Source organism: Hemicordylus capensis, chromosome 1, assembly GCF_027244095.1.
Source record: "Hemicordylus capensis ecotype Gifberg chromosome 1, rHemCap1.1.pri, whole genome shotgun sequence".
In the NCBI taxonomy this organism is placed as follows: domain Eukaryota; kingdom Metazoa; phylum Chordata; class Lepidosauria; order Squamata; family Cordylidae; genus Hemicordylus; species Hemicordylus capensis.
The window spans coordinates 241,943,543-241,967,414 of record NC_069657.1 but is presented as its reverse complement, the minus strand read 5'-3'; the positions used below and the strand labels follow the sequence as shown (position 1 = coordinate 241,967,414).

General features: G+C 43.9%; 1 protein-coding gene across 3 annotated transcripts; it reads left to right on the top strand.

Moving 5' to 3' along the window:
- The first annotated feature begins 1,342 nt into the window (after window positions 1-1,342).
- Window positions 1,343-22,027, top strand: MED4 (mediator complex subunit 4). Of its 3 annotated transcripts, none has more exons than XM_053285368.1 (7): window positions 1,343-1,536; window positions 5,482-5,548; window positions 10,674-10,844; window positions 12,338-12,395; window positions 14,570-14,656; window positions 19,056-19,187; window positions 21,361-22,027. In XM_053285368.1, exons 1-7 carry the CDS (start codon window positions 1,436-1,438, stop codon window positions 21,531-21,533), a joined length of 789 nt encoding a protein of 262 aa, XP_053141343.1. In that variant the 5' UTR covers window positions 1,343-1,435; the 3' UTR covers window positions 21,534-22,027. The 3 variants fall into 3 exon arrangements, with proteins under 3 accessions (XP_053141343.1, XP_053141345.1, XP_053141344.1); XM_053285370.1 differs by lacking the exon at window positions 1,343-1,536 and adding an exon at window positions 1,805-2,062; XM_053285369.1 differs by lacking the exon at window positions 1,343-1,536 and adding an exon at window positions 1,805-2,160.
- The last annotated feature ends 1,845 nt before the right edge of the window (window positions 22,028-23,872 follow it).

The window sequence follows — 23,872 nt, the reverse complement described above, 5'->3', positions numbered from 1 at the left end:
AAATTTAGTCCTGTTGTAGAGACAGTGAAATGAAAGTAGGCAGATAAGTTCTTAATAGAACAACTTGTTATAAAGGCGATGAGCATTTTGAAGAGACAGATGTTCTTAATCAGAGTTATGAATCTGATACTCCCAGCACAAGCCAAGCTAAGAAGAAAATATTATTTTTCTAAATTACAACTTGGGGATCCCACATCTTTAATAAAAGATTAGGCCAAGGGATCCCTCTCACTACTCTACCTATTGGATGGTGTGGAAATGAGTATGCAGAAGGTACATTTCACAAGCTCCAGACACTCTCCTCCATGCATTCCTGGAGTGGAATTGCTTAGCATAGAAGGGAGGAAGCACCACTCACCCCTTGTGAGTGACAGCAAATTCCATACTATTTACTTTTATTTATGTCCAGTTTTAAAGGGAAAGTTGACACATAAATGAGCTACAGTCAAGAAATGGAGATGGTGGAGTCACCATGAAGTACCATTGCACAAAAATCTTCATTTTATGGTAAAACCATTTGTTGTTCAAACTTTGAATAGAATATAATTCTGCACTTTAATATGCAGGTGCTATTCTCTGCTGATACCTTTGCAACAATTTGCTTAAAAAGCAGGGTACACATCTTTCCCATAAAGGCATTAGGATGGCAGAAATGAAAAACTTGTCACTGCATGTTGGAACAAGTCATCAATATTTGTTCTGATAAAAGACCTTTTTTTTTGTTCACACAGGCCTTTTAAATTCAGGTTTTTTAATTCAGGTTTGTTCTGATTTTTAACTAATTTTAAAATGAGTTTTTAAGCTGTTTTGTATTGTATTTTGTATTTTCTTTTATGATTTAATGTGTTATGTGTTTTTATTGTATATTTTAATCCTCTGTTGTGAGCCTCCCAAAGAACAATTTGTTATGGAGCAGCTAACAAATAAAGTTTATTATTGTTGTTGTTATTATTGTTGCTGCTGCTGCTGCTGTTCTGACTAGGCTATTTCAAGTAAGTGCAGCTGTAACCTTTACAACTTTAAGTGCAGTCTTTAGTATCCGAAGAAATTGCTTAAAGATTCAAATAAGGGAGAAACTAACTAGTCACCAAAAAGGCCAAAGGGCCCGGCTGGAGAACAGGAGATCACAGTACAGAGAATAAAATGAACAAATTGGCATGGCAAACTGGCTGCATCTAACGGGTCTCAAGAGTACTGTCAAAGAAGGGAGCTTCGGGTACCCCTTATTCTGTAGCTGACACCATCAACCACATGGTGCCGCTGTTGCGCTTCAGGGGAGGAGCCGGGTGAGAGTTCGGTTCGCGCAGTTGCTCGCCGTGTCGCCGGGGGGCGCTGTTGATCGCCGTGGTTTCCTCGCTGCTTCGGACCAACGCCTCCTTCAGGGCTTCCGCCTCGCTGCCGGGCAGAAGCAAGCTGCTCTCAGCCTGCGTTAGCGATGGCGGCGGGGGCAGCAGCAGTAGTAGCAGGCGGCGGGGAGCGAAGCAGTACCCGGGACCGGCTTCTGGGCGCCCTGGACGACTTGGAGCTTCTAGCCCGGTAGGTTCCCTCAACTGGGGGCGCGACGCCAGCAACAGGGGAGGGAGCACGCGCGGCGGCGGCAGCAACCTCCGCTGCGCTGTCTTTTGCGCATGCGGAAGGCGCGCCTGCGTCGCCCCTCCCTCCTCCGCTCCCTCTCGGGCTCGCGCGAGCAACCGGGTCCAAGAAACGGCTTTCAAGCAGCCCTCGTGCCGTCCCGTGGCGCCCGGAAGAGCCTGCGCCTGAGCGGGGGGGGGGGGGGGTCGCCGCCGCCCCCCCCAGCCTGGCCCTGGCCGCAGAGCAGGCTCGCTCTCGGGTCGTGGCTTCCGAGGAGCCCCGTATCCTTGGACCCTCCGACCGCAAAACGAGAGGCTTTAGCCCTGCCTCATGTGGCGGTGGCGGCTGCTGCTGTGGGAAGGAGGGCCTCGACAGGTGGTGTTAGCTGCCACTAGTGTATCTCTCCTGACCACTGATTCTGAACTATTTCTGGTGGTTTTCCTTCCTCAGTTCAGCTCTGGTGGTGTTGTAGACTGTGATCACTCATTATGTTAGTGTTTTGAGAGGTAAACATTGAGAATGAGTGGAGTATGGGATGGAAAAACATTTCAAAGAAAAGTGGGAAAGGGAGGGGAAATGCATTGCATGGTAAGAAGGCCACTTTCATTATACCTTGAGAATGAAAAGTGCTATATTTTTAACCTATGAAGTATCTATCCAAATAGAAGACACTGAATTTAAGACAACCCCCTTAAAATAGAGGGATTAAATCCAGATTATATCTGTATTTACCCATAAGAAAGAGGGTTCTGCATTTAAGAGAACTCCGCCTCCTGGTTTCTAATATCAAAGAATTTGGGGGGAAACCCTAGTGTCAAGAAAATACAGTATTCCCTCTGCATTCCTCCCAGCTTTGGAGATGGAGAATTAGGCACGAATCATACTGGCAGGTGTGCAGCAATCTCTTCTCTACTACTACTACTGATATTTATATACTGCTCTTCAACCAAAGTCCTCAACGTGGTTTACATAGAAAAATAAAGAATACATAAATAAGATGGTACCCTGTCCCCAAAGGGCTCGAAATAAAAAAGGAAACAGGCAGATACCAGCCGCCGCCACTGGAGGGATGCTGTGCTGGGGTTGGATAGGGCCAGTTGCTTTCCTCCTGCTAAATATAAGAGAATCACCACTTTAAAAGGTGCCTCTCTGCTCAGTTAGCAGGAGTAAACCCTGGCACCAAGGTTGTGGTGGCAGGGTCTCTGAAGGTTATTTAGTCTCCCTGTGTTGTCAAACCAGCAAATCTCCTTGAGACACCCACACGCACTTTGGAAAGAGAGGCAGGGGAGCTTCACTGTCCACCACTCTGTTGCAGCATCTTGGGCACCTTGGCCAAACAGCATCCTCCGCAGAGCAAGCCCAGAGCTTGCGAAGCCACTAGGTGACCAGAATTTTGGCTTGGCTACCAAGTCAGACTGTGGACATCTGCTAGCTCTGTGATGCTTTGGTCTGAGAATTTGGTCTGTAATTCTATCCATAGTCTGCACTGACTTTCTTGCTGTCATTATCCATGCTACCATAGTTGCTGGTGAATTCCTCAAACAAGAAATATGTATAAGATTGAGGAAAGCCTAGTGTTCATCTAAACCATGGGAGGTCAACTGCAGCAATGGTGCCACAATCATCAAATGTTTGTGACAGTTACCAGTCTGAGGGCTATAGGCCTTCTCCAGCATCAGAGGCAAAATGCAGCAGGGCTATTCTTACATTCTTATGACTTGCTGAAACAGAAGTGGTAGGTTTGCAAGGTTGGCAGTGGCTGAGAATAAGAACTGTGTCCCTACCTGCTTTTCCCATGATCTTCTGCTACCTGCTGCACACCTTAAAAGGCTGGAGGCAGGATCTCACCAAAGCACAGAAAATGAGCTAGTGCCAGATGCACTCCAGTGGCCTGATCCCATACTTATTTATTATTATTTATTTGAAAAATTTATACCCCACTCCTCCAGTGCACTACTATTTGGGGCAGCTCACAATAATAAGATAGACGCAAGATACAATAGAAGTAATAAAATTAACTAAATTAAACAAACAACAACAACAAAAGTTGTCAGATTAAAAACCACAATTGTTATTCGGTTCAAATTAAAACTGAAAATTATAAAAAGCTAAAGAACCTACCAGATTCAACAATAAAACAATAAAAAAGGAGCATTAAAAGCCTCCTTACAAAGTTGTGTTTTTAAGATGTTTTTTGAAAACACTGAGGGAGGGAGCATGGCGAAGCTCTTCAGGGAGGGCGTTCCAAAGCCAAGGGGCCACAACCGAAAAGGCCCTGTCTCTAGTCCCTGTCAACCGGATCTCTGTTAGTGGCGGGGTCATGAGCAGGGCCTGAGATGATGAGCAGAGGGCCCTGGCAGATGCATGTGGGTGAATGTGGTCCGACGGGTACCCCGGCCCCAAGCTGTGTTGGGCTTTAAAGGTCAAGACCAGCACCTTGAATCTAGCCCTGAAGCAGACAATGAAGCTGACGCAGGATGGGTGTAATACTTGTGAAATGACTTGCACCTATGAGCATCCTTGTGACAGCATTCTGAACCAGCTGAGGCTTCTGAACAGTCTTCAAGGGCAGCTACATGTAGAGTGTATTGCCGTAGTCCAATTTGGATGTTACCAACACATGAGTGACTGAGGTCAGGTCCAACTTCTCCAAATAGGGTTGCAGCTGGTGGACCAGCCGTAGTTGGTAAAAGGCGCTTCTGCACACTGCTGCCACCTACGCCTCCAAGGACAGTGTTGGGTCCAGAAGCACCCCCAAGCTGTGGACACTGACTTTCAGAGAGAGTGTGACCCCTTCCAAGACCAGATTTACCTCCTTACTCGGATGATCAGTTCTACCAACTCAGAGCACTTCTGTCTTATCTGGATTAAGTTTCAGCTTGTTTGCCCCCATCCAGTCCAGAACAGCCTCCAAGCCCCGGTTCAGAGCATCTCCTGCCTCCCTGGTGTCTGCTTACTTAAAAGATAGGTAGGGCTGGGTGTCATCAGCATATTGATGGCACCACAGCCCACACCTACGGATGACCTCTCCCAGGGGCTTCATGTAAATGTTAAACAGCTTGGGGAACAGAATAGATCCTTGTGGCACCCCAAAGGCCAAGGGGTGGAGCAGGCATCTCCCAGCACTACCGTCTTGAGACTTTACCTGTAGGAAATTGGGAAGAAAACCTGACTGCCACTGGCCTAGACCAGGATATTTGTGTATTGATGACTGCTCATTTTCCACGCAGTGGAGAGGAACAGAAGAGTATAAACACTGCATAAATAGCACGAGTGGTCAGGCTCCATAAGAAGTTACCATCTACAAGTAATGTCTGGATAGTTGCAAAGCACATGCACTCAGGCTGCATGTTACATGCAAATATGCTCTCGCACTGTATACAAAATACAAAAGAAACAAATATGGTCTCTTTATTACAATTTGAAATTTTATTTTGTTATGAGCAAAGCTATGGGTGAACTTCCTGACACACCAAAAGGTTTTATTAAGCCATTAGAAGGACTAATAAAGGTGCTTAACAGGCATCATACAGACTGCAGAGTGCCAGTTTGCCATCCCTAACCTAAATGAACCCAGTGCTCTAAGGCAAGGTGGAATTTAAGTTTGAATTGAGAGAACGCTTAAACTGCCTTTGGAAAATATATATTTGTAGAGTTTGGCAAACTTTGAGGACAATACAAGGCTTCTCTATGTCCGGGATCCCCACCAAGAATGTGCATCAGTAACCTGTTCTTGAAAGTATTTTATGTAAATGTGTATATTAAATATTATGAAGTATATTATGCATTATGATGCTGCTCTCATGAATCTTAAGGGTTGTGATGTCTTCATTACTGATATATTTTATTTACTTGAACTAACTCTGTTCTCAGAAACTACAACCACCCTTTCCTCCCACTTTACTTTAGGGAGCTTATTGAATTGTTGGCAATTTCAAGAAACCAGAAACTTGCCCAATCTGGGGAGGAGAGCCAGGTAAGCAAGCAGTTTCAGAACCTTATAACAAGTATCAGATCTGTTCAGTCTTTTGTTCCTTACCTAATAGGTCAACCAACCTGGCAGATAATGGAAACAAATTGGCTGCTTTCTTCCTTCACAAGAAATGTTGCTGCTTAAAAGAGTTTTATAACCATGCTTGCTGGCTTTTCAGCCTAAAGCTCCTCACCTGCAATTTGGCTGGGTATTCTTACTGACATGTCTGTTTTTTCAATCCTTGAGCCAGCTGCTAGTACAGGAAATGGAAAAAGTCAAAGTATCCAAGTCAGTGTAGGTTACCAGTTCCATTCTGCATATTAGGTCAGTGCTGTAGACAGAAGCAACCGCTATCAGAGCACTGATCAGTTAGGAACTGGATGGGGGTGCCCTATTCCATTCTAGGAATCGAAGCTTCAATTGTCTTTCCCCCCACTGTTGCGCACACCCAGCTCTGAGGCTGCAGTGCTTTCCCCTTCAGATCACTAGTGCTTTCACAGCACTGCTTCTAAGCAATACCACATAGAGATGCTACTAGATTTTATTCTGGATAGTTCAGAAGTCGGCCTTAGCAGTTCTGCCAGGCTCTCCTGTAATGTATGATATAAACACTCCTCCCGCCCCACCCTTCCCAGCTTAGATTTTGATCCAAGCTGGAAATAAACTTTGAGCCATGCCTTTCTCCCTTTGTGCTTCCAAGCCTTCTCTTCCCCCAACATAGTTTTCTCATGGTTCCTCTGGTGGGAGCAGGAGAATGGAGAGACATTTCTCCCACTTCCCCATGTGATAGCATGGAGTTTTCACATCAGGTCACAAGCAAGGAAGGCTGAGGACTGTTGTGTTTCCAACACTACTGACCCATGATAGAAGCATTAGAAAGGCTACAGTTTTCAGCCCTCCTTCCATCTGGTACACTGTGATACTTATGTATGAGGCATCAGGAAGGGAGGGAAATGTGTGTCTCCATTTTCAACAGACAATCATACCAGAGTTTTGGCAGGAGTATGTCCACTGAGTTCCTTTTCCTAACAGATCAACAATGTTGGTGTACTGTTAGGCCTGTAATCTGTCAGGTAGGGAGTCCAGCCCAGGTTTCCCCACATCTAAGTGTGGTAAGCTTGCCTGTGCTGGCAAGCTTCCTGTGACTTGAGGTCTACATGGGTTAGAACATAAGAGTCCTTTTGGTTGAGACTAGTCCAGCATCCTGTTTCCACAGTGGCCAGCCAAATGCTTCTAGGAAGCCCACAAGCAGGACATGAAGGCAACACTCCTCACTGCTGTTTGTCCTCAGCAACTGATATTCAGTATTATATTCCCTCTGAAGGTGGGTTTGCAGGAAGCCATTGATAGACTATTCTCCCAAAATGGCTGATGTTGAGTACAAAGTACCTCTGCAGTATTTTGTAACCCAGAACCCTGCTGTGTTTGTGGGGGGCACAGGGTTCATTTAGATGTCAGCCAGTGTCGCTGATCACCTTGTGAAGATGTCTAGTAGGCGGGGCCATCCTTTGGGTGGGGCGACCAGGCAATCGCCCCGTGCTTGGGGCTCTGGCCAAGCAGCCTGCCCGGTGCTCTCTCTTCCCCCTCAACCGATGGTGCTTTCCTTGCAGCTGGAGCGGAGCCCAGTGAGCATCTGCCAGCCACTCAGAGAGGAGGCACGTGACACCGCCTGCAGGTGTGTGCACACACCTTCTCCCCAGCCCCCACAACCTTTGGCTGCTTTCTGCACTCTGTCACAGAGTGGAGAAAGCAGCCGGAGGTAGGGTGGGGGCTGGCTCTGTGGTGAGGCAGCAGGCAGAACACGCGCCCAGCTGGGAAGCTCTTCTGACAACAGAGCGAGAGAAAAGGGCATCCAGTAGCAGCTTGCTTTAATGGCTCTGTGGCCCTGGCCCAGCTGCTTCTGCTGGTGCGGGTATGTCTGTCCCACCCATGTCCCTGCCTGCCTGCCTCCGTCTCCCCTGAGGGAGGGGGCAAGATTATTACCACTCTCGGCATCTCGAGGATTTGCAGGGCGGAGGAGACACACACCATCCATGTGTGGAACTGGAAGATGGGGTGCTGCTTCTGCTACCCCCGCACTTGTGGAGAGAAAAGGCGAGAGGCTACTTGCTGCAGGCTGGCCCAGCTAAGAGGTGTGCCTGGAGGTTGCCGCTGCAGGGAGAAGGCATAGAGAGAGGGCCACTGGGATGGGATGGGGGCCGCATACCAGCAGTGAATGCTGTGTGGATGAAGGAGGAATGGTCCGGCTGTGAGGAACATGTAGGACCAGTGGGGCGCTATGTATGGACCTGAGGCAAATCTTGAACACATGTGCGCAGGTGCCTCTTCACACATTACACCTTCTAGTTACACACCTGAGATGCTGCAAACGTATGCTAAAATATAATATGTGAAACCTCTTATATTTTCCTCTCTGGGGAGAAAAGCATCTTAGGGAGAGCAATTTTGTCTGGGAAACCGGCTCGCAGTGGAGTTCTTACACCTGGACTTTGGGGCCGAAGTCCGGGGGCCCCACACGCCCTGGGGGCCCCCACACGCCCTGGGGGCCCCTACACACCCTGGGGGCCCCCAAATCCTCTTTAGACTGTTTTGGGTGATGTGGTCACTGCTGGCCTACACTGCATCAGGTGGCTGAGTGACTATGACCTGTGCTGGGTACTTTAGAGACGGGGGGGGGGGAGAAAAATGTGGGTGGGGTGGGGGGAGTGTGTGTGTGTGTGTAGGGGGATGATGCTTAACTTTCAGCGGGAGGGGGACCTCCAGCAGGGGTGGACCTCCAAAAGCCTTTAGGTCCAGGCTCCAAAATTATCTAAGTGTACCTCTGCCAGCCTGCGGTGAAAATGGCAGTAGGCACTCAGTTCTGCCACTGAGATCAGATCAGCCTTCCCTCTGCACTGCCCCAGCCTTTCAGTTTTTAAGAGGTTGTTGGGAAATAAGTCTCCTGCATATAACCCTGACAAACAGATGTTTACAAATGCGTATATCATGCACATATACTTCTCAAGGGAGTCAGGATTGGCTGCAGTTTCCTGGTTTTGCCACATAACATAATGTGGGGAAAGGCCCTTGCATGTGTAAGGTTGGCAGTTTGTTGTTTCCTCCTGGGAGAGCTCCCATACTTCTGTGGGGCCTCTTAAGTAGCAGGAGTGTCACCTACTGAACAATTTGGTGCAGAGTTGTTCCCACCCACCCTTTTAAAAGTGTGGAGTGCCTTGTTCAAATAATGCCTGCCCCTTGCAATAGATGTACAGTCATGTTGGGAATCCAAGTGTCTTCCTTCAAAATAAGATTTTTATTGCAAGAGAATTCAGTTTTGGAATGAAAGTTATGCAAATGTGTGTTTTACATATCTATAATGTTGAAAGGTTAAGGAGGCCCCGCACATGCTGATTCGCCCTCCTAGAGGCAGCCCTGCTTGTAGGCACCTCCAGAAGCTCTCTAATACAAATATCTTTCTGCTAGTGGCCCATTAACATGTTTTGTGGCAGTATATTCTATAAATATAGACTTGCTTGCTCAATGATTCCAGCATAAGGCTGTTAGCACAAGCAACTCTTGGTGCTGCTTTGGCCTCCTGTCTGCTGAAACGGTATTGGTGAGGGGTCTTCTGTAGTGACATGGGCTACAGGGAAGCAGGAAAAGCCTAGAAACTGGTTAGAACTCACTTGGAATAGTGTGTCCACTTCTGGGCACCACGTTTTAAGAAGGGCAATGATAAACTGGAACAGGTTCAGAGGAGGCCAATTAAGATGGGGGTTTGTATGTCTGGAAACCAAGTCCTATGAGGGACAGTTGAAGGAGCAGGGTAGATTTAGTCTGGGGAAGAAAACTAAGGGCAGATATGACAACTGTCTTCAAACATCTGAAGAGTTGTCATATAGAAGATACTAGTGTGGGTTTGTTCTCCGTTGCTCCTGAAGGCAGGACTAGAAACAACAGGTTGAAATGACAAGGAAGCAGACTCAGGCTAGGCATTAGGAGGAATTTCCTCACTATAAGAACTGTTCATACACACTCTGTGGGCTCTCCTTTGCTGGAGGTTTTCAAACAGAGGCTGGGCAGCCATTTGTCAGGGAAGCTGTAGCAGATTGCCTATACCAGGGGTGGGGAACCTTGGCACTCCAGCTGTTGTTGAACTACAACTCCCATCATCTCCAGCTGTGGCTGGGGATGATGGGAGTTGTAGTTCAACAACAGCTGGAGTGCCAAGGTTCCCCACCCCTGGTTATACTAAGCTTCTTGTACTGGAAGATCTTCAGGGGCCCCTTCCAAATCTAAAATGTGATGACTCGATGCCAACAGAATTGTCCCGTTACTACTGTGGGGCAAATGGATTGAAGTAGACAGTCTGATACTGGTTTTCAGTTACTTGAATGTGATGCGAGTCAAACCAGATTTGGACCCAAACCTAAGAACTGATTCAATAAGGCTTTTTCAGTGAATCAGAACTGAACCTAAATTCTTTTGATTGCCTTAAACATGAATGGAACCTCTAAAGATCAAAAAGTGGTAACCAGTTCTAAATAAGTAGTTTGATATTCAGGCACTAGGTGTTTAATTCTACTGTTTTATGTTATTTTGTTAAACAGTTTTTAAAAATTCATTACAGCAACTGTATAGAAATAGTATTTGAACACGATCAGTCAACTTATTGGTTGTAGCTATTTGCTTGGTATGCTCAGAAATATTGTTAACAGAGTTGGGAGTAAAATAGCTAGACTTACCTACTCATTATTTGAAAAATAAGAATGACTTTGGTTTCCATGCTTTTAACAGAAATCCTATATGCTCAATCCAGAGCTGACATGCTCATTAAAACAATGTGAGCCATATTAGCCCATTGCATGCTTTTAAAAATCATGTTCATATTAATTTGTAAGCACAAAGTCTTTTGGTTTTTTGGCAGGTCTGTCCTTCCTCATTATGGACAGTACGGAATAAAAACAAGATAGTAAGATTAAAATTACTAATATAATAGAATAATAGTAAGATTAAAATTAATCAGTTATTTGTAGCAAAATACTTTTCAAGAAACTGTCCTGGTTGGCCGTATCAGTTTCCCTTTTCAACAGCTTTTCAACTTTCCCATAATACTCAAAACAACATATAACCATTTGTTGTTGGACAGATCCTGGAGTTGTTGATTCAGAGGGATAAAGAGTTCCAGGAATTAATGAAATTGGCTCTTGATCAAGGCAAAATCCATCATGAGATGCAGCTATTGGAAAAAATGGTAGAGAAGAGAGACAGTGATATTCAGCAGCTTCAAAAACAACTGAAAGAAGCAGAACATTTACTGGTAAGTCTGGGCAAATTTGAACATCTCAGAATATCTGCAGACATCCAGGTCTGCTAAGCCAGCCATACAAAGATGACAAATATCTTTACTAGCCCCCGAAATGAGGGATGTGCACAAACCCTAAGGGCCTCCAAACCAGTTTGAGCAACCAGCTGTTTGGCCGGTTCAAAGGTGGGGTGGGGTTGCTCTTTAAGGGTGGGGGAGGGTGCACTTACCCCTCCTTCCACACACACCCCACTGGTGCTCTGTTTTTCAAGGCTCCTTCGGGGCGGCAGCATACCTCCCTGCCGCCCCATCTCCACTTTGCCCGGAAGTACTTGGTGTGCGCACGCTGGGCATGTGCATGTTGTGCTCGCGTGCGCCCGCCCAACTTGAGGAAGTGTACTATGCCCATGCACGTGTGCCTGGCTCTTCTGGGCAAAGAGGGGACGGGGTGGCAGGGAGGTATGCTGCCGCCCTGAAGGAGCCTTGAAAAATGGAATGCCAGCAGGGGGGAAGTAGAGGGAGGGGTAAGTGCACCCCCCCACCCTTAAGGTGCAACTCCCCCCGGCTTTGAACCACTCCCGTCCAGTTCCGTACACACCCTACTCGAAATACCTCTCGTGGTTCACATTTACCAATTGTAGTAATGCATGCCACATATTGCCCTTGTAAATGTCCATCTTAAGTGACTCTTCCCTTGATTACTGCACCACCCCAAACCAATCACCTAACCATCATTTGACTGCCCTGAGAAGTCTTTCGTTTCTGTTCCTGCACCTCAGGCGCTCTCACTTCCATCTGCCCAGTTTATCACCTTCCTTTTCCCATCTCCCCTTCATCTAAATCCTTCTTGTCTCTGTTCCTTTTTAATCTTAGCATCTCCAACTAGGGAGATGGGACCAAAGCTCAGTGGTAGTGTATCTGGTTTGCATGCAGAAAGTCCCAGGTTCAGTCCCTGGAATCTCCAGGTCTTGTCTCAAATCTTAGAGAGCTTCTGCCAGTCAATACAGGACAATCACTAGATGGACTAGTGATCTAACTTGGTATTACACAGCTTTCTATGTACCAGTTCCACCCAGCCATTTCTCTTCTCACCTCCTTACTTAAATGTCTGCTAAAACTGGCTTTCCTATACCTGCTTCCTTTCTTTAGCTCCAGGCAGTAATGTTTCTATGTTCCACCCTATCTGAATAATTGCTCTTACCACAGCTCCCAAGTGATCAATTATCATCACAATGATTTCTTTGGAGAAACTTTGCAGTATATGTCTATAGGAGTTCTGTCTTTTCAAGATCTTTTCTGCAACCACAAAAGCTAGAAATATAGCTTGTTAAAGAATAAAAAGTCGATTCTTCAAATGTCCTAGACCTTTTAGTTCAGCTAGGATGCCCAAATGACTGGGAATTTCCTTATACTAAACTATACTTTAATTATAGAGAGGTTTTAGAAGAACTTACTGTATTATCTGGTTACAAATTAATTCACACATGCACACATTATTTTATATTTAGGCCACAGCTGTTTATCAAGCAAAAGAAAAACTGAAATCCATAGAAAAGGCAAGAAAGGGTGAGTATTTGTGTTTCATTATATTAAGTAGTTCTAAAACTGGTTTCCACAACCACATTGTACATTTGATAATTATATGTCATATAAGATATGATTCATAGAACAGCTGTGTCTTAAAGAAACCAGTGTTTAAATGCCCAGCATTAAGAGGGTGAACTTGTTAAATGACACGTGTGTCTCCTGGTGATTACCACTTAAACTGATCATGTAAACTTGATTATGAGGAAATCAGTAGGTATGTGCAACATATATCTTTTTAAAATGAATGCAAATCCTGTGGATTATTTTTTTCCAGTTTTGATTATCTATTTTCAATTGCTGAAGTAACTTAGTATTTTCTTGCTGAAGTAAAGTCAGCAAGAAAAGGCACTGTGACTTTTTTGGAAAGTCCTTCATGTGGTGGTTTGAAGCAGACAATAGACATTAGAATACAATTTCATGTATTCCTGCTTAGGCTGGAATCCATTTCTTTAGTGGCAATGCTTTAGGAATGTGTAAAACATGCCTGATCTGATGCATGTTTACTTGCAAGGAAGACCCACTAAATGCAGTGGGATTTACACCCAAGTAAGTGTGCATAGGATTGTAGCTTTAGTTGTGTTCCACCATTCATGGTGTACAATTTCCATTCAAATCCTTACAAACATGCATAAATATACATGAAATACATCTGTTTTTAGAGTGTGCCTGACATTTGGAATACATAAGGCTGGTTCTCACAAGCAGCAGTAGCAAGGTAGGAGGTGGGGAAAGTGATTGTGTTTGAGGCTCCTGCTGGGTAGGAGGGCTCCATCCTTCCCAGCAGCTGTACACAGCTGTTTCATGAGGTAAGAGAGAAAAATCCTCCTCTTTGGTGCTCGCCTCACACCGTCACTTTCCCTACCTCCTACCGTGGTTTTTACTTGCACACGATAGCAAAGTGGGAGCATGCACAGCTCCCAAATCTGGGTAGGACGCTTGTGCTACTCAATTGCTGATTGCGTGAACTAGCCTGTAGTCTGCTGCAGAGCAGTGATTCTTCAAAATGGTGGTCTGCAGTGTGCTATCAGGGGATGCGTGATGATGAGACCACAGGAAAATGATGGCTAGCATTCAGAGCGTACCAATGACACAGTGTGCACCAGTGCAAGGCACCTTTCTCACTGGCGCCCTACTGAAGAAGATCAATGCTGAAAGCTCTTCTCAGAACACTGAATCAAAACCCTCCTTTTGCACCCGATAAAGCTATACTGAATGCATAGAGTGAAGGGAAAGGGACAGTGTTGCTAAGTTTGGACTTGCTCTGGGGCACTGGATGTTTGTGTCTCCGTCAGTCTTGTCTTCCGTGACAAACACGTTACTGACTCAGTGAGGCGGGTCTCATGATCAGTGAGAACTGCTTTGAAAGGGTTTGCGGGGGGAGCGGGCTAAGTCCGCTGTTCCCACAGACGATCGGCAAGCCCTGCCTGGGTGGTCGGATCAGCCACTGTGACGGAGCCGGCGGGGGCTTGGGAGTTCGGGGGCTGTGATGCCCCCGGAAGTTCCAGCATGCCCTGCGCGAGTGCGCAGAGCATGCTGGAGAGACCCCCGAGCCGGGAGGCTGCTTTTTAGCCTCCTGATCGGGGGTCTCCTCGTGAGCTGCTGTGGCGTGGAGCCATGCTGCGGCAACACATAATCCGGAAACCTTGCTCCACTAACCTGGGCTAAGGGGAGGGCTTCTCAAGCAGGTTAGCTGCTTGTAAGCTACCTGGCTCGCCTGTAAGCCCGGTGGTTTACACAAGCAGCAAAAATCGGGCTAGACTTTCCTAGCCTGACTTTTGCTGGTCATGAGAATAGCCTCATCGTGTTGCAAACTTAGTGGTGCCCATGTGTTCAATTCATCTGTGTAAAAGTGTAGAAAAGATTGCTTTAAAAAGTGGCAAAGAACTTTTTCAGTTTGGCAACTTTTCAGGTAACTGTAAGCTAGAAAAATGTCCACGAAAAAACAGAGTATCCCAGGATGGTGGTAAAAAAATATAAGAATGTTCTGAAACAGATGTCCCCGCAAAATTAGCGCAAAGTCCTGTAGTGATAATTTTTATAATGTCAGAACTCTTAACCACACCACCCCCTCAAAGTCTGCATTTGGTAGTGAACATTGGATTGCAAGTGATATTTGTGCTCTTGCTACATCTTTTTTCCTTCCTTTGTCACAGGGGCCATTTCATCAGAAGAAATAATTAAATATGCTCATAGAATTAGTGCCAGCAATGCTGTGTGTGCTCCTTTGACATGGGTGCCAGGTAAGTAACAAGTTTCACAACTACGTAGGTCGTGTTTTGGTACTTGGATGTATAAATGTTTCTTTAAAAGTTGACAGGTGCATGTTTGTAATATTACACTGTCTCAAGAGTTTGGCACCAACAAACAGGAATACCGGGGGTGGGGGGGGATGTCACAGCATTTCTCCAACTCCTACCAGGAGTGCTCTTGTTCTGAGTTTCAGCTAGCCTGAAATGGGAGCCTCATTGTGTTGTGTGTGGCTTATGGAAGTGGAGGGAGACTTTGTTAAGGCCAAAAGGCTGTGCAGGCAATTCCCCTGCCCAGGCCCCTAAGTGGCCCTGCTAGAGGGATTGCTGAGTGGGAAGGAAGCAAATATGACCAGGCTTTGTGGCTACATAGTTCCCAATGATTGGCAAGTCATCGGGTTCCCAATCTGTAACCAGAATTCATTGCTGGCCTTCAGGAGAGCCCTTAAAACCTATCTGTTTGGCCCAGCCTTCCAGGGTTTTTAATTTGTTGTAAATTGTTTTTAATTGCTGTAGATGTTCAGCCTGGTTCTCCAGGGTTTTTAACTGTTTAAATGTTTTAATTGTTAATTAGTTTTATGCTGTTTTTATAGTTTTGGTTTTAATTGTTAATTGATTTTGTTTTATTTTGATGTAAACCTCCCTGAGCCATTTTTGGAAGGTCTGTATATAAATCAAATAAATAAATATCGATTTAAAGAATAGAATGTATGAAAAGTTAAAAAAGGCCAGGAGTTCTGGAGTATGCATGCTCTGCCTTAAACTATTAGTCAGCTGTCTCCCGAAGAAGCCATTTGCAGAATAGCCCCTTTTATACTATTCTTTCTGGTTGCCACTTTGGAGCTTTTGTGCTGATACTTCATGGTTTCATCAGGCAGCACTGGATTCATAGGCTTCTGCTTTGGGAACCCACACTCTCAGAGGATTCTGTTCTTCTTAAGAATGTGCTGTTCAGCCAGCCGTCCTGCCTCTTGACTCAGCACTTTGGTGGCACACTGTACCTTCCCTCCTCTGGGCTTCTGTTTTCAGGCTATTCTCTATGTGCAGGCTTGTCATCTCTCCTGGTCACTCCAGACTATGGCCTCCATCTTTGGCCTCTTCTGGCACAAATGCCCATTCACTCTTTCCACACATGTATTCTCTACATTCCAGTGGGGACATTAGTACAATTTGCTTTAGTGATAATATATAAAATCAATTCAATATATAAAGAGCCCCTGGTGGCGCAGTGGTAAAACTGCCGCCCTGTAACCAGAAGGTTACAAGTTCGATCCTGACCAGGGGCTCAAGGTTGACTCAGCCTTCCATCCTTCCGAGGCCGGTAAAATGAGTACCCAGAATGTTGGGGGGCAATATGCTAAATCATTGTAAACCTCTTAGAGAGCTTCCAGCTATAGAGCGGTATATAAATGTAAGTGCTATTGCTATTGCTAAGTGCTAAGCAGTATATAGACAGATTACAGCAATGCATTTCCCCTACAGCCAGACTGATTCACAACTTCAGGAAGAAGGAAAGTAAAAGGGATACTTTTTTATTTCCCACACTGCCCTTCAGTGTTGTATAGAGCTAAAAGGTTCAGGTTCAGGTGGGACAGGAAGGAAATTTTTTGATCTCATGGTGGACATCTACCTTAAGCCAACCTTAACTCCTTTCCTCCACTATAAGCTTTCAATGGCTTAAGCAAGCCAGTTTCCTCCCCACGCTTAGCACACTCCACTGCCTTCTACTCTCTGTGGCTCGTGGAGGCCACTGAACTGAACATGCTCAGTTCTCATTGGGCCCTTTCTTTTCCTTGTTTTTCTGTGTGGCTTTCTCTTTCAGTTTATACATGGATTTATTTCTGCTTATGTGGAAGTCCATCAAGTATGCAGAAATGCTATCTTGCCTACAAATCACCCTGTTTCACTTCCAAATTGATAGGAGTATTAGAAGGAATAATATTAGGCCATACTAATAGTATGCTAGCACAGTGTCGCGCAATACATGGAATTATGCTACTGCCACAGTCGGAGAGGCTGCTGCAAATGTTTAGGATCAGGCTCTATCAATGGTGTTTTTGTTTTGCCCATAACTTTGAAGCAGGGTGAATTGATTTAAATTAGCAATTAAATCATTATTTAAATCACCAAAAAAGAAAAAACCAATGTAAGTCATTGGTTTAAATCAAACATTTCCATGTATTCTTTAGTACCTACTAGTTGGTAGATGTAACCATGAAAATGTATCGACTGACATGATGGGCAGCCAGCTCTGAGTCAATGGTAGGGACCTGTCCAGGCTGCTGCACATCTTAAGAGGTTCCCCCCTACAATGTAGCAATGGGGCTGCTGTGGAATGACTTAAAACCACTTCTGGGCAAGCTGTGCAGCATTCTTTGCACTAGGCACAATGGAATTCTGTGCTGCTGCCCAGAAATTGGTGTACGTCATTCTGCAGCGACTCATTACTAGGAATCTATCTTTTGGAATAAAAGAATCTATCTTTTAAGTTGGAATCTATCTTTTAAGTTGCACGACAACCCTGACTGGTCCCTACCATCAGCTGAGAGCTACTTGTCATGTTGTCCATTGATTTTTAAACTGAATAAGCCCTTTATGCAATTTCAAAGGGTACACTAAGCTTCTTAAATATCTAATATTTGCTTGATCACTTGCTGCTGCTTTGTTCTGTTGCGTACGGCAGCTTTTGATTAGGAAATGCATGTGCCTGCCAAGAACATATACTTTATCTCAACTTAAGCTCTTCCTCTCCAAGCAAAATGGACACCTTTGGTATTAGACTAGGCTAATCTAGGTATAATCTGGTATAATCTAGGCTAATCTGGTATTAGACTAGGCTTCTTTTTAAAAATAATAAATAAATAATCCACGGATAATTCAGAAAAATGGGGGGAAATGTAGTGGCTTCTTTTCTCCTCATAGATGTCATTTGTGAATTAACAAAAGAAGATAAATGTCGGCATTATACAAAGGCACATTACATAAAGCAGGGTTTCTTAACCTTGGGCCCCCAGATGTTGATGGACTACAACTCCCATCACCCCCAGCCACAATGGACATGGCTGGGGATGATGGGAGTTGTAGTCCATCAACATCTGGGGGCCCAAGGTTAAGAAACCCTGACTTAAAGAACAAAACGCAAGCATTGACATGTCAAGATACATAACTTCATGAAGAGGTTGTCAATTTCAAAAGCAGTAGCAAAAATTAAAAAGTTCCAAAAACCAAGCTTCAGAATAAAATGCTTGCACAGTTGTCTTTTCTGTCCCAGATGTCTTCAAATTCAAAGCTGCTTCAGTAGTCACTCAAGATGTTTTCCTTCTCTGCCTTAAATTTTTCACTCTCTTCCCTCCTCCCAGTTCAAAACAAAAGTCAGGTGCAGATGACCTAATTGTTTTGACTAGGAGAACACAAGTGCAGGTCATGCACGGAGTGTAAAACTAGTATTGCTCTCTACAAAAATATAGACACTTTACATAAGGGTACACAAAATGGCTCCTCTTAGCTTTGCTTTTAATTTCTTTTTGTCTTTTGAAAGCAAACATCCACCGAATACACCTGAAATATGGAAGGTGATCCTTGACTGTTCTTATGGTTTTCATTAAGAAATGTTGTATTTTTGTGTTAATGGCTCCAGTTAATGGTTTAGGCTCTAATATTTAAACCACAAATGCCTGGAGCAAAACTACATTAGGAATTTACATACATTTGTTATGTTTTGCAGCTACTGTGTCCCCCAAAGTTATAACATTAGCAGTATACTAGATAACACCAGTTATACAAGAGATTCTTGTTCATACTGATCCATGCCTTTTCTGTGTACCCAGGTGTTAGAATCTTTCCATTTTTAGTAGAGTAACTCTCTCTAGTAACTGCAGAGATGTCTTGTGTATGCTAACTTTCTGAATTTTACTGGTGCATGTTGTGGAAGAATACAGAGTTCATTATATAACAAGCATGCGTTGTGATACTTTATGCGGTGAGCAGTTCAAAGAAAAAAAACCTCAGTAAGGATCAAGGGAGACTGAGTTTAAATCTCCCTTCAGCCAAGAAACTTACTGGGTGACTCCAAAGTCCAAAAAGCCGAAAAACCAATAACCAACTTTCCACGAGGAGCAACAGTCTCCGAGTACTGATCGCTATGGCAGTCAGAAAGAAACTGAAAATGGAGATGCCTAACCGCCATTAGAGGGTACTGCAGTCACGTGCAGTGGGCAGTTGGCATCACGAGGAGCTAACGAATTCTTCCCGAAGCTGATCTGCGCAGGTGCAGAACCCACTAGTTATGAATGTTGGAACCACTAACCAGATCCATGTATACCACTCTGGGCTTTATGGAGGAATATAAATATAAAAATAAATACATGCATAAATGAAGCTACTTATTTTTAAGGGGATCCACGGAGACCGTACCCAACTGATTTGGAGATGAGGAGTGGTCTGCTGGGTCAGATGAATAATCCATCAGCGAATGGAGTCAATGGACACTTACCAGGGGATGCACTTGCAGCAGGCAGATTGCCAGGTAATAGAAAATGAGGGGAATTGTTAATATATTTAATGACTAGTAGCAGTGAAATGAGAGACCACCTTACGTGGCGCACCGGCAAAATGCTTGAATAACAAGCAAAAGGTTGCCAGTTCGAATCCCCGCTGGTATGTTTCCCGGACTATGGGAAACACCTATATCGGGCAGCAGCGATATAGGAAAGATGCTGAAAGGCATCATCTCATACTGCATGGGAGGAGGCAATGGTAAACCCCTCCTGTATTCTTCCAAAGACAACCACAGGGCTCTGGGGGCGCCAAGAGTCGAAATCAACTTGATGGCACACTCTACTTAGCAGTGAAATGAAGTAAATGATCTCTGCAGTGGCAGCTGGTGAGGGTGGCACTGGGGGGGAAGGGGTGGCAGCGAGAGGCAGCTTTAAAAGTAGATTAGAAGGTGCTTACCAAGGGTAGTGCCGCACCAGCAAGCTGTCTCTACCCAACACCATGCTGATCACACAAATGGCCTCCGCTCGTGTACAGAGGCCAGGGCTACACTGCTGCTCTGCGCAGGATGCTGGGCAGATCACTAATGTTCAAGATAGCTTGCAGGTATGACCCTACCCCTGGTAAGCACCTTCTAATCTACTTGTGAAGATGCCTCTACCAGCCACCACTGGATCTCTGCAAAGGTATTTGAGAAGTAAGAATGTGAATTATTTTTGAGAACATGAATATGCTTTATTTAATCCAATGCTCAGATCGGTTAGGGAGAACATAAATGACTTTTATTACGTGAGCCAGCTGCTGTGGTCAGAACCATCGGGGGGATGGCTCATTGTGATTTTTTTTACAAGGTCTGCACCCCAATAGATGGGAAATAGGCGATACCATTGCAGTACTTCCAGTGTGTTATCATACTTTCATTATTCTGACTATCAGGCCTGCAACGGTCAAATTTGCATTGGAGTTTTAAAAGGGGTACCTGCACAAAAATGACTACAGTATAAAGTTTTATTGATGTCAAAGGAATGAAAATGAAAATTGGCAGGAATGTTTACTCCATGGAGAGTACAAGAACTTGTTCGTTGTCACCCTGACTTTGACCCTTTCCTCTGTGCAAAACTGACTGCAATTTTACCCTAATCATTTGGGGGTAGGAATAAAGAAGTGATAACACATAGAAAGCTGTAAGTGCACCTGTTTTCCTTCTCGGGGGGTGCATGGGTAGACATTGCCAAAAACCACTATGAGTATTCGTCCCCTGAGATGATACCAATGCCCAGAATTTGAGGGCTTTTTAAATTTTGTTAATCTTAATAATTTTATTAAATGTTCTAGAAGAAAATGTCAAAGCCAAAGCTCTTAAAAATTAATGATACTTGTTAATTTTAAAAATGTTCACTTTATACTAAGTTTTATAACAGTAAACAACATGCCCTAAAAAGGGACATCTTACTGCAGATAACTGTTTGTTCTAGTATTGGCAAGCATACAACTCCTCAGCTAATGATGTTGGCTCAATGCAAATATAACAGAGCCCAATTACCAGTGCCCCTCCCATCCCTCCCTTGTGCAGGATTTCCTACCGCCTCTTTGGAGAGAAGTATGATTAGTATTATCACTGCACAGACATTTTCATTAAGCTTGTTTAGTGGCAAACCATGGTTAGAAGCTGGTATGCAAACTGGCTTGAGCTGACTGTGGCTAGTGAGAATATCAGTGCAAATGTAATGCTAGCCATGGTTATCTTCTGAACTGAAAGGCAAGGGAGGAATGCTGGTGCCAGGGAGGGAAAGGAGCACTCAGCTGCCAAACCGTTTGGCAATTGGGCAATGTTATGTCTGTACTACACCATTCTGGGGTTTGATAATCATAAGCTATTGGGTGAAAGAGGAAAACTTCATTTGAGTTAAAATACTAGAGCACAATTCAGCTGAAGTAAAGCTTTTGTATTTCCCACTGAGTTTTATGGAAGCATTAAATATATCATTAGCGCTCTCTCCCTTGAAATCAGTAGGACCAAAACATGTTCAGTTTTGGCTAGTTTATGCCTTAAGCTAGTTTCATCATTTCTTGAGCTGAAATGCTATGCATTCTTACAGCATGATCCTGTGATAGCTAGAAGTTAAGCCTCATTTTCATCAGTTACACTTATGAAAACTACAAGACGACACACGATCATACTGTCCATTTTGGTTTTTCCTCAGATGTTCTTGCGCCTCAGTATCCTTGGCAATCAAGTGACATGTCAATGAACATGCTCCCTCCTAATCACAGCAATGACTTTTTGTTGGAACCTCCTGGACATAATAAGGAGAATGAAGATGATGTAGAGGTTATGTCAACAGATTCCTCAAGTAGCAGTAGTGACTCAGATTAGGGACCATGTCTGACCCTGCTAGTGACTACATTATTAAACACTTGCTCTACAGTCCAGATGGAAGCTATAGTACAAAATGAGAAGCAGCCAATTGTGCAAACTCTCTTGATAACTTTTAAACTAAAGTTTAATTCATCTATATTTCTTAAATTAGTGTTTCCTCAAAAGTAGCTAACATGTTAGGGCTAACATGTTCGCGCTAACTGGACTTCTTTCTAGTGACTTTGGCAAGTTTATTTAAATTTTTTGTTCAGTAGATAAGCTCTTGAAAAGGTGTTGTTTTTTTAAGAATCTATTGGAAGTTAAATATCTCAAACATTTTGTAGACTCTTGCCGTATTTTTAAATGTAGACGAAAAGGGGGTTAACTGTTTAGAGATGTTAAAATTGCCACAGTGGTTACTTACTGTGTGTGTTATGCAGAATAACAAGAAGTTTTTTGTAATATAATGTAAATGACTTTGTTACAAATAAAAACACCATTATCTGAAAACATTGCAGTCTGAAGATCAAGTATTCTATTGTACAGTAAACAACTTGTATACAGGCAAAGTAGTGCCTATATAGTTAAGATAAGAAGTAAAGCAGCATTCCACCATTATAAGTCTTGAGCATTCTATTGCTCATAAAATCTATAGCATCATGCAATCCCCCTTGGTGACAAACACTGCCACCCCTACAAATTTGTCACAAATCTGCTGAAAAATGGCTGAGATACAGCAATATAAAGATCAACTCCTACAATAGGAGGTTTTGAGTGTTACTGACCTTTTTTCACCACAGATAATCTACTGTTTAAAAATAATTCATCTTTAATGTTATTCCTTTTGTTTGTTTTAAAACCATCCATTAGGATTTTTTCAGAAATTAGTTTTCAGAGCCCCCATAATAACAGGGCAAAATCAGGTAAGGGCACAGATTAGCGATTTTGCCTGTTGAGAGACTTGAAGTCAGAGTTGAGAGGGGCAAGTAATGACAAGTTCTAGAGAGTGGGCTCCTGGTTCTGCTGCCTGATGAGAATATATGTGCACTCTGGCACTTGTATAGTTAACCACTGCCTTCCGACTTATTTTCCTTTTACGGGCTTTTATTTTCTCCCTCTTGTTCCCTTTTCCTGTTCTCTCTCACCCCCACTAAAGGGTGAAGCAAAGCTCCACAGCAAAGTCAGGAGGAAGTTACTGAGGAGTAAGTCTGTTGCTTTCACTGGGACTTGTTTTAGAATAAACACACATAGGATCAGCAAAGATCCTAGACAAGAATGTGGGCTCTCTTTTCTCCTTCCCGCCACTCAGCAAAGCATAAAAGAACTTAGTGAGGACTTACTCACCAAAGGATCTGAAGCCCTACAGAAATGCACAAAAAACCCACAAAGCATTTCCAGTCACCACCACCAAACAAGTATTCTGGTAAAGCTTTTCCTTGTACATGGAGGTTCTACATTGGAGTAAACTACCTGTGAATATGAAGGCTTCCCTTGCCTCTGAGAAAGTGAAGTATCTGTATTCCCAAGCAGCTTGGCTCTGATGTAGAATCCCCAAGTCCAAAGGCAGTCTACACCAGAATACTAGTTTGGGGGTGGGTGAGAAGTTTGTGGGGTTTTCTTAATGAACTTTTTGGAGCTTCCTGGAAGCATCCAGCTGACCACTTTGGGCAGAGAGGATATTGGGCTGGAGAAGATACCCAGTGAATCCCATTTCAAGCAGCATTTTTATGATTGTGCATACAATGCCCACACTCAGGAGGGAATAAACTCCACTTAACTCAATGGGAGTTGTTCCCAAGTAGAGAGAAAACAATTTAAACAGTGAAAAATGGTGTGGAATTGGTGAGAATAGCATATCCTTTCTAAAAATGTGAGTGAGAAACTAAATTAAAACACTGATGTAGGAAAATAATAAACTAATCCCAGGTAAAAAGGCAGGGTGGAACTCCTACAGGGCTAGAAACCAGAGAATTTGGGAGCTCATCCACCCAAGGTCATAAAGTTTACCATTTATGGTAAAGATGCAATTCTGAGAAGATTCAGAGGGCCTGAGGAAGGAGGTTTTCCTCCAGTGGATCCAGTGAGACTGTTGGTTATGGTCTACTGATAAGCCCATACATTAACTATTGAAAATATAAGGTGTTTCTAACTGACTTGTTTAGGATGGAGCTGTACACACGTGGACAAATTTGTTGGTTCCCTTACAGCTGATTGAAAAAGTGTTTTATGCCTCCTGAAAAGCACTGAAATGAAAAGCAATTGTCCCATATATACCTGCATGCCTTTGCTATGTCATCGAGTAAAGCAAAGCAAGTGTGAAAAGAGTTAAAGTACCGCTTATTCTACAAAGATATTCT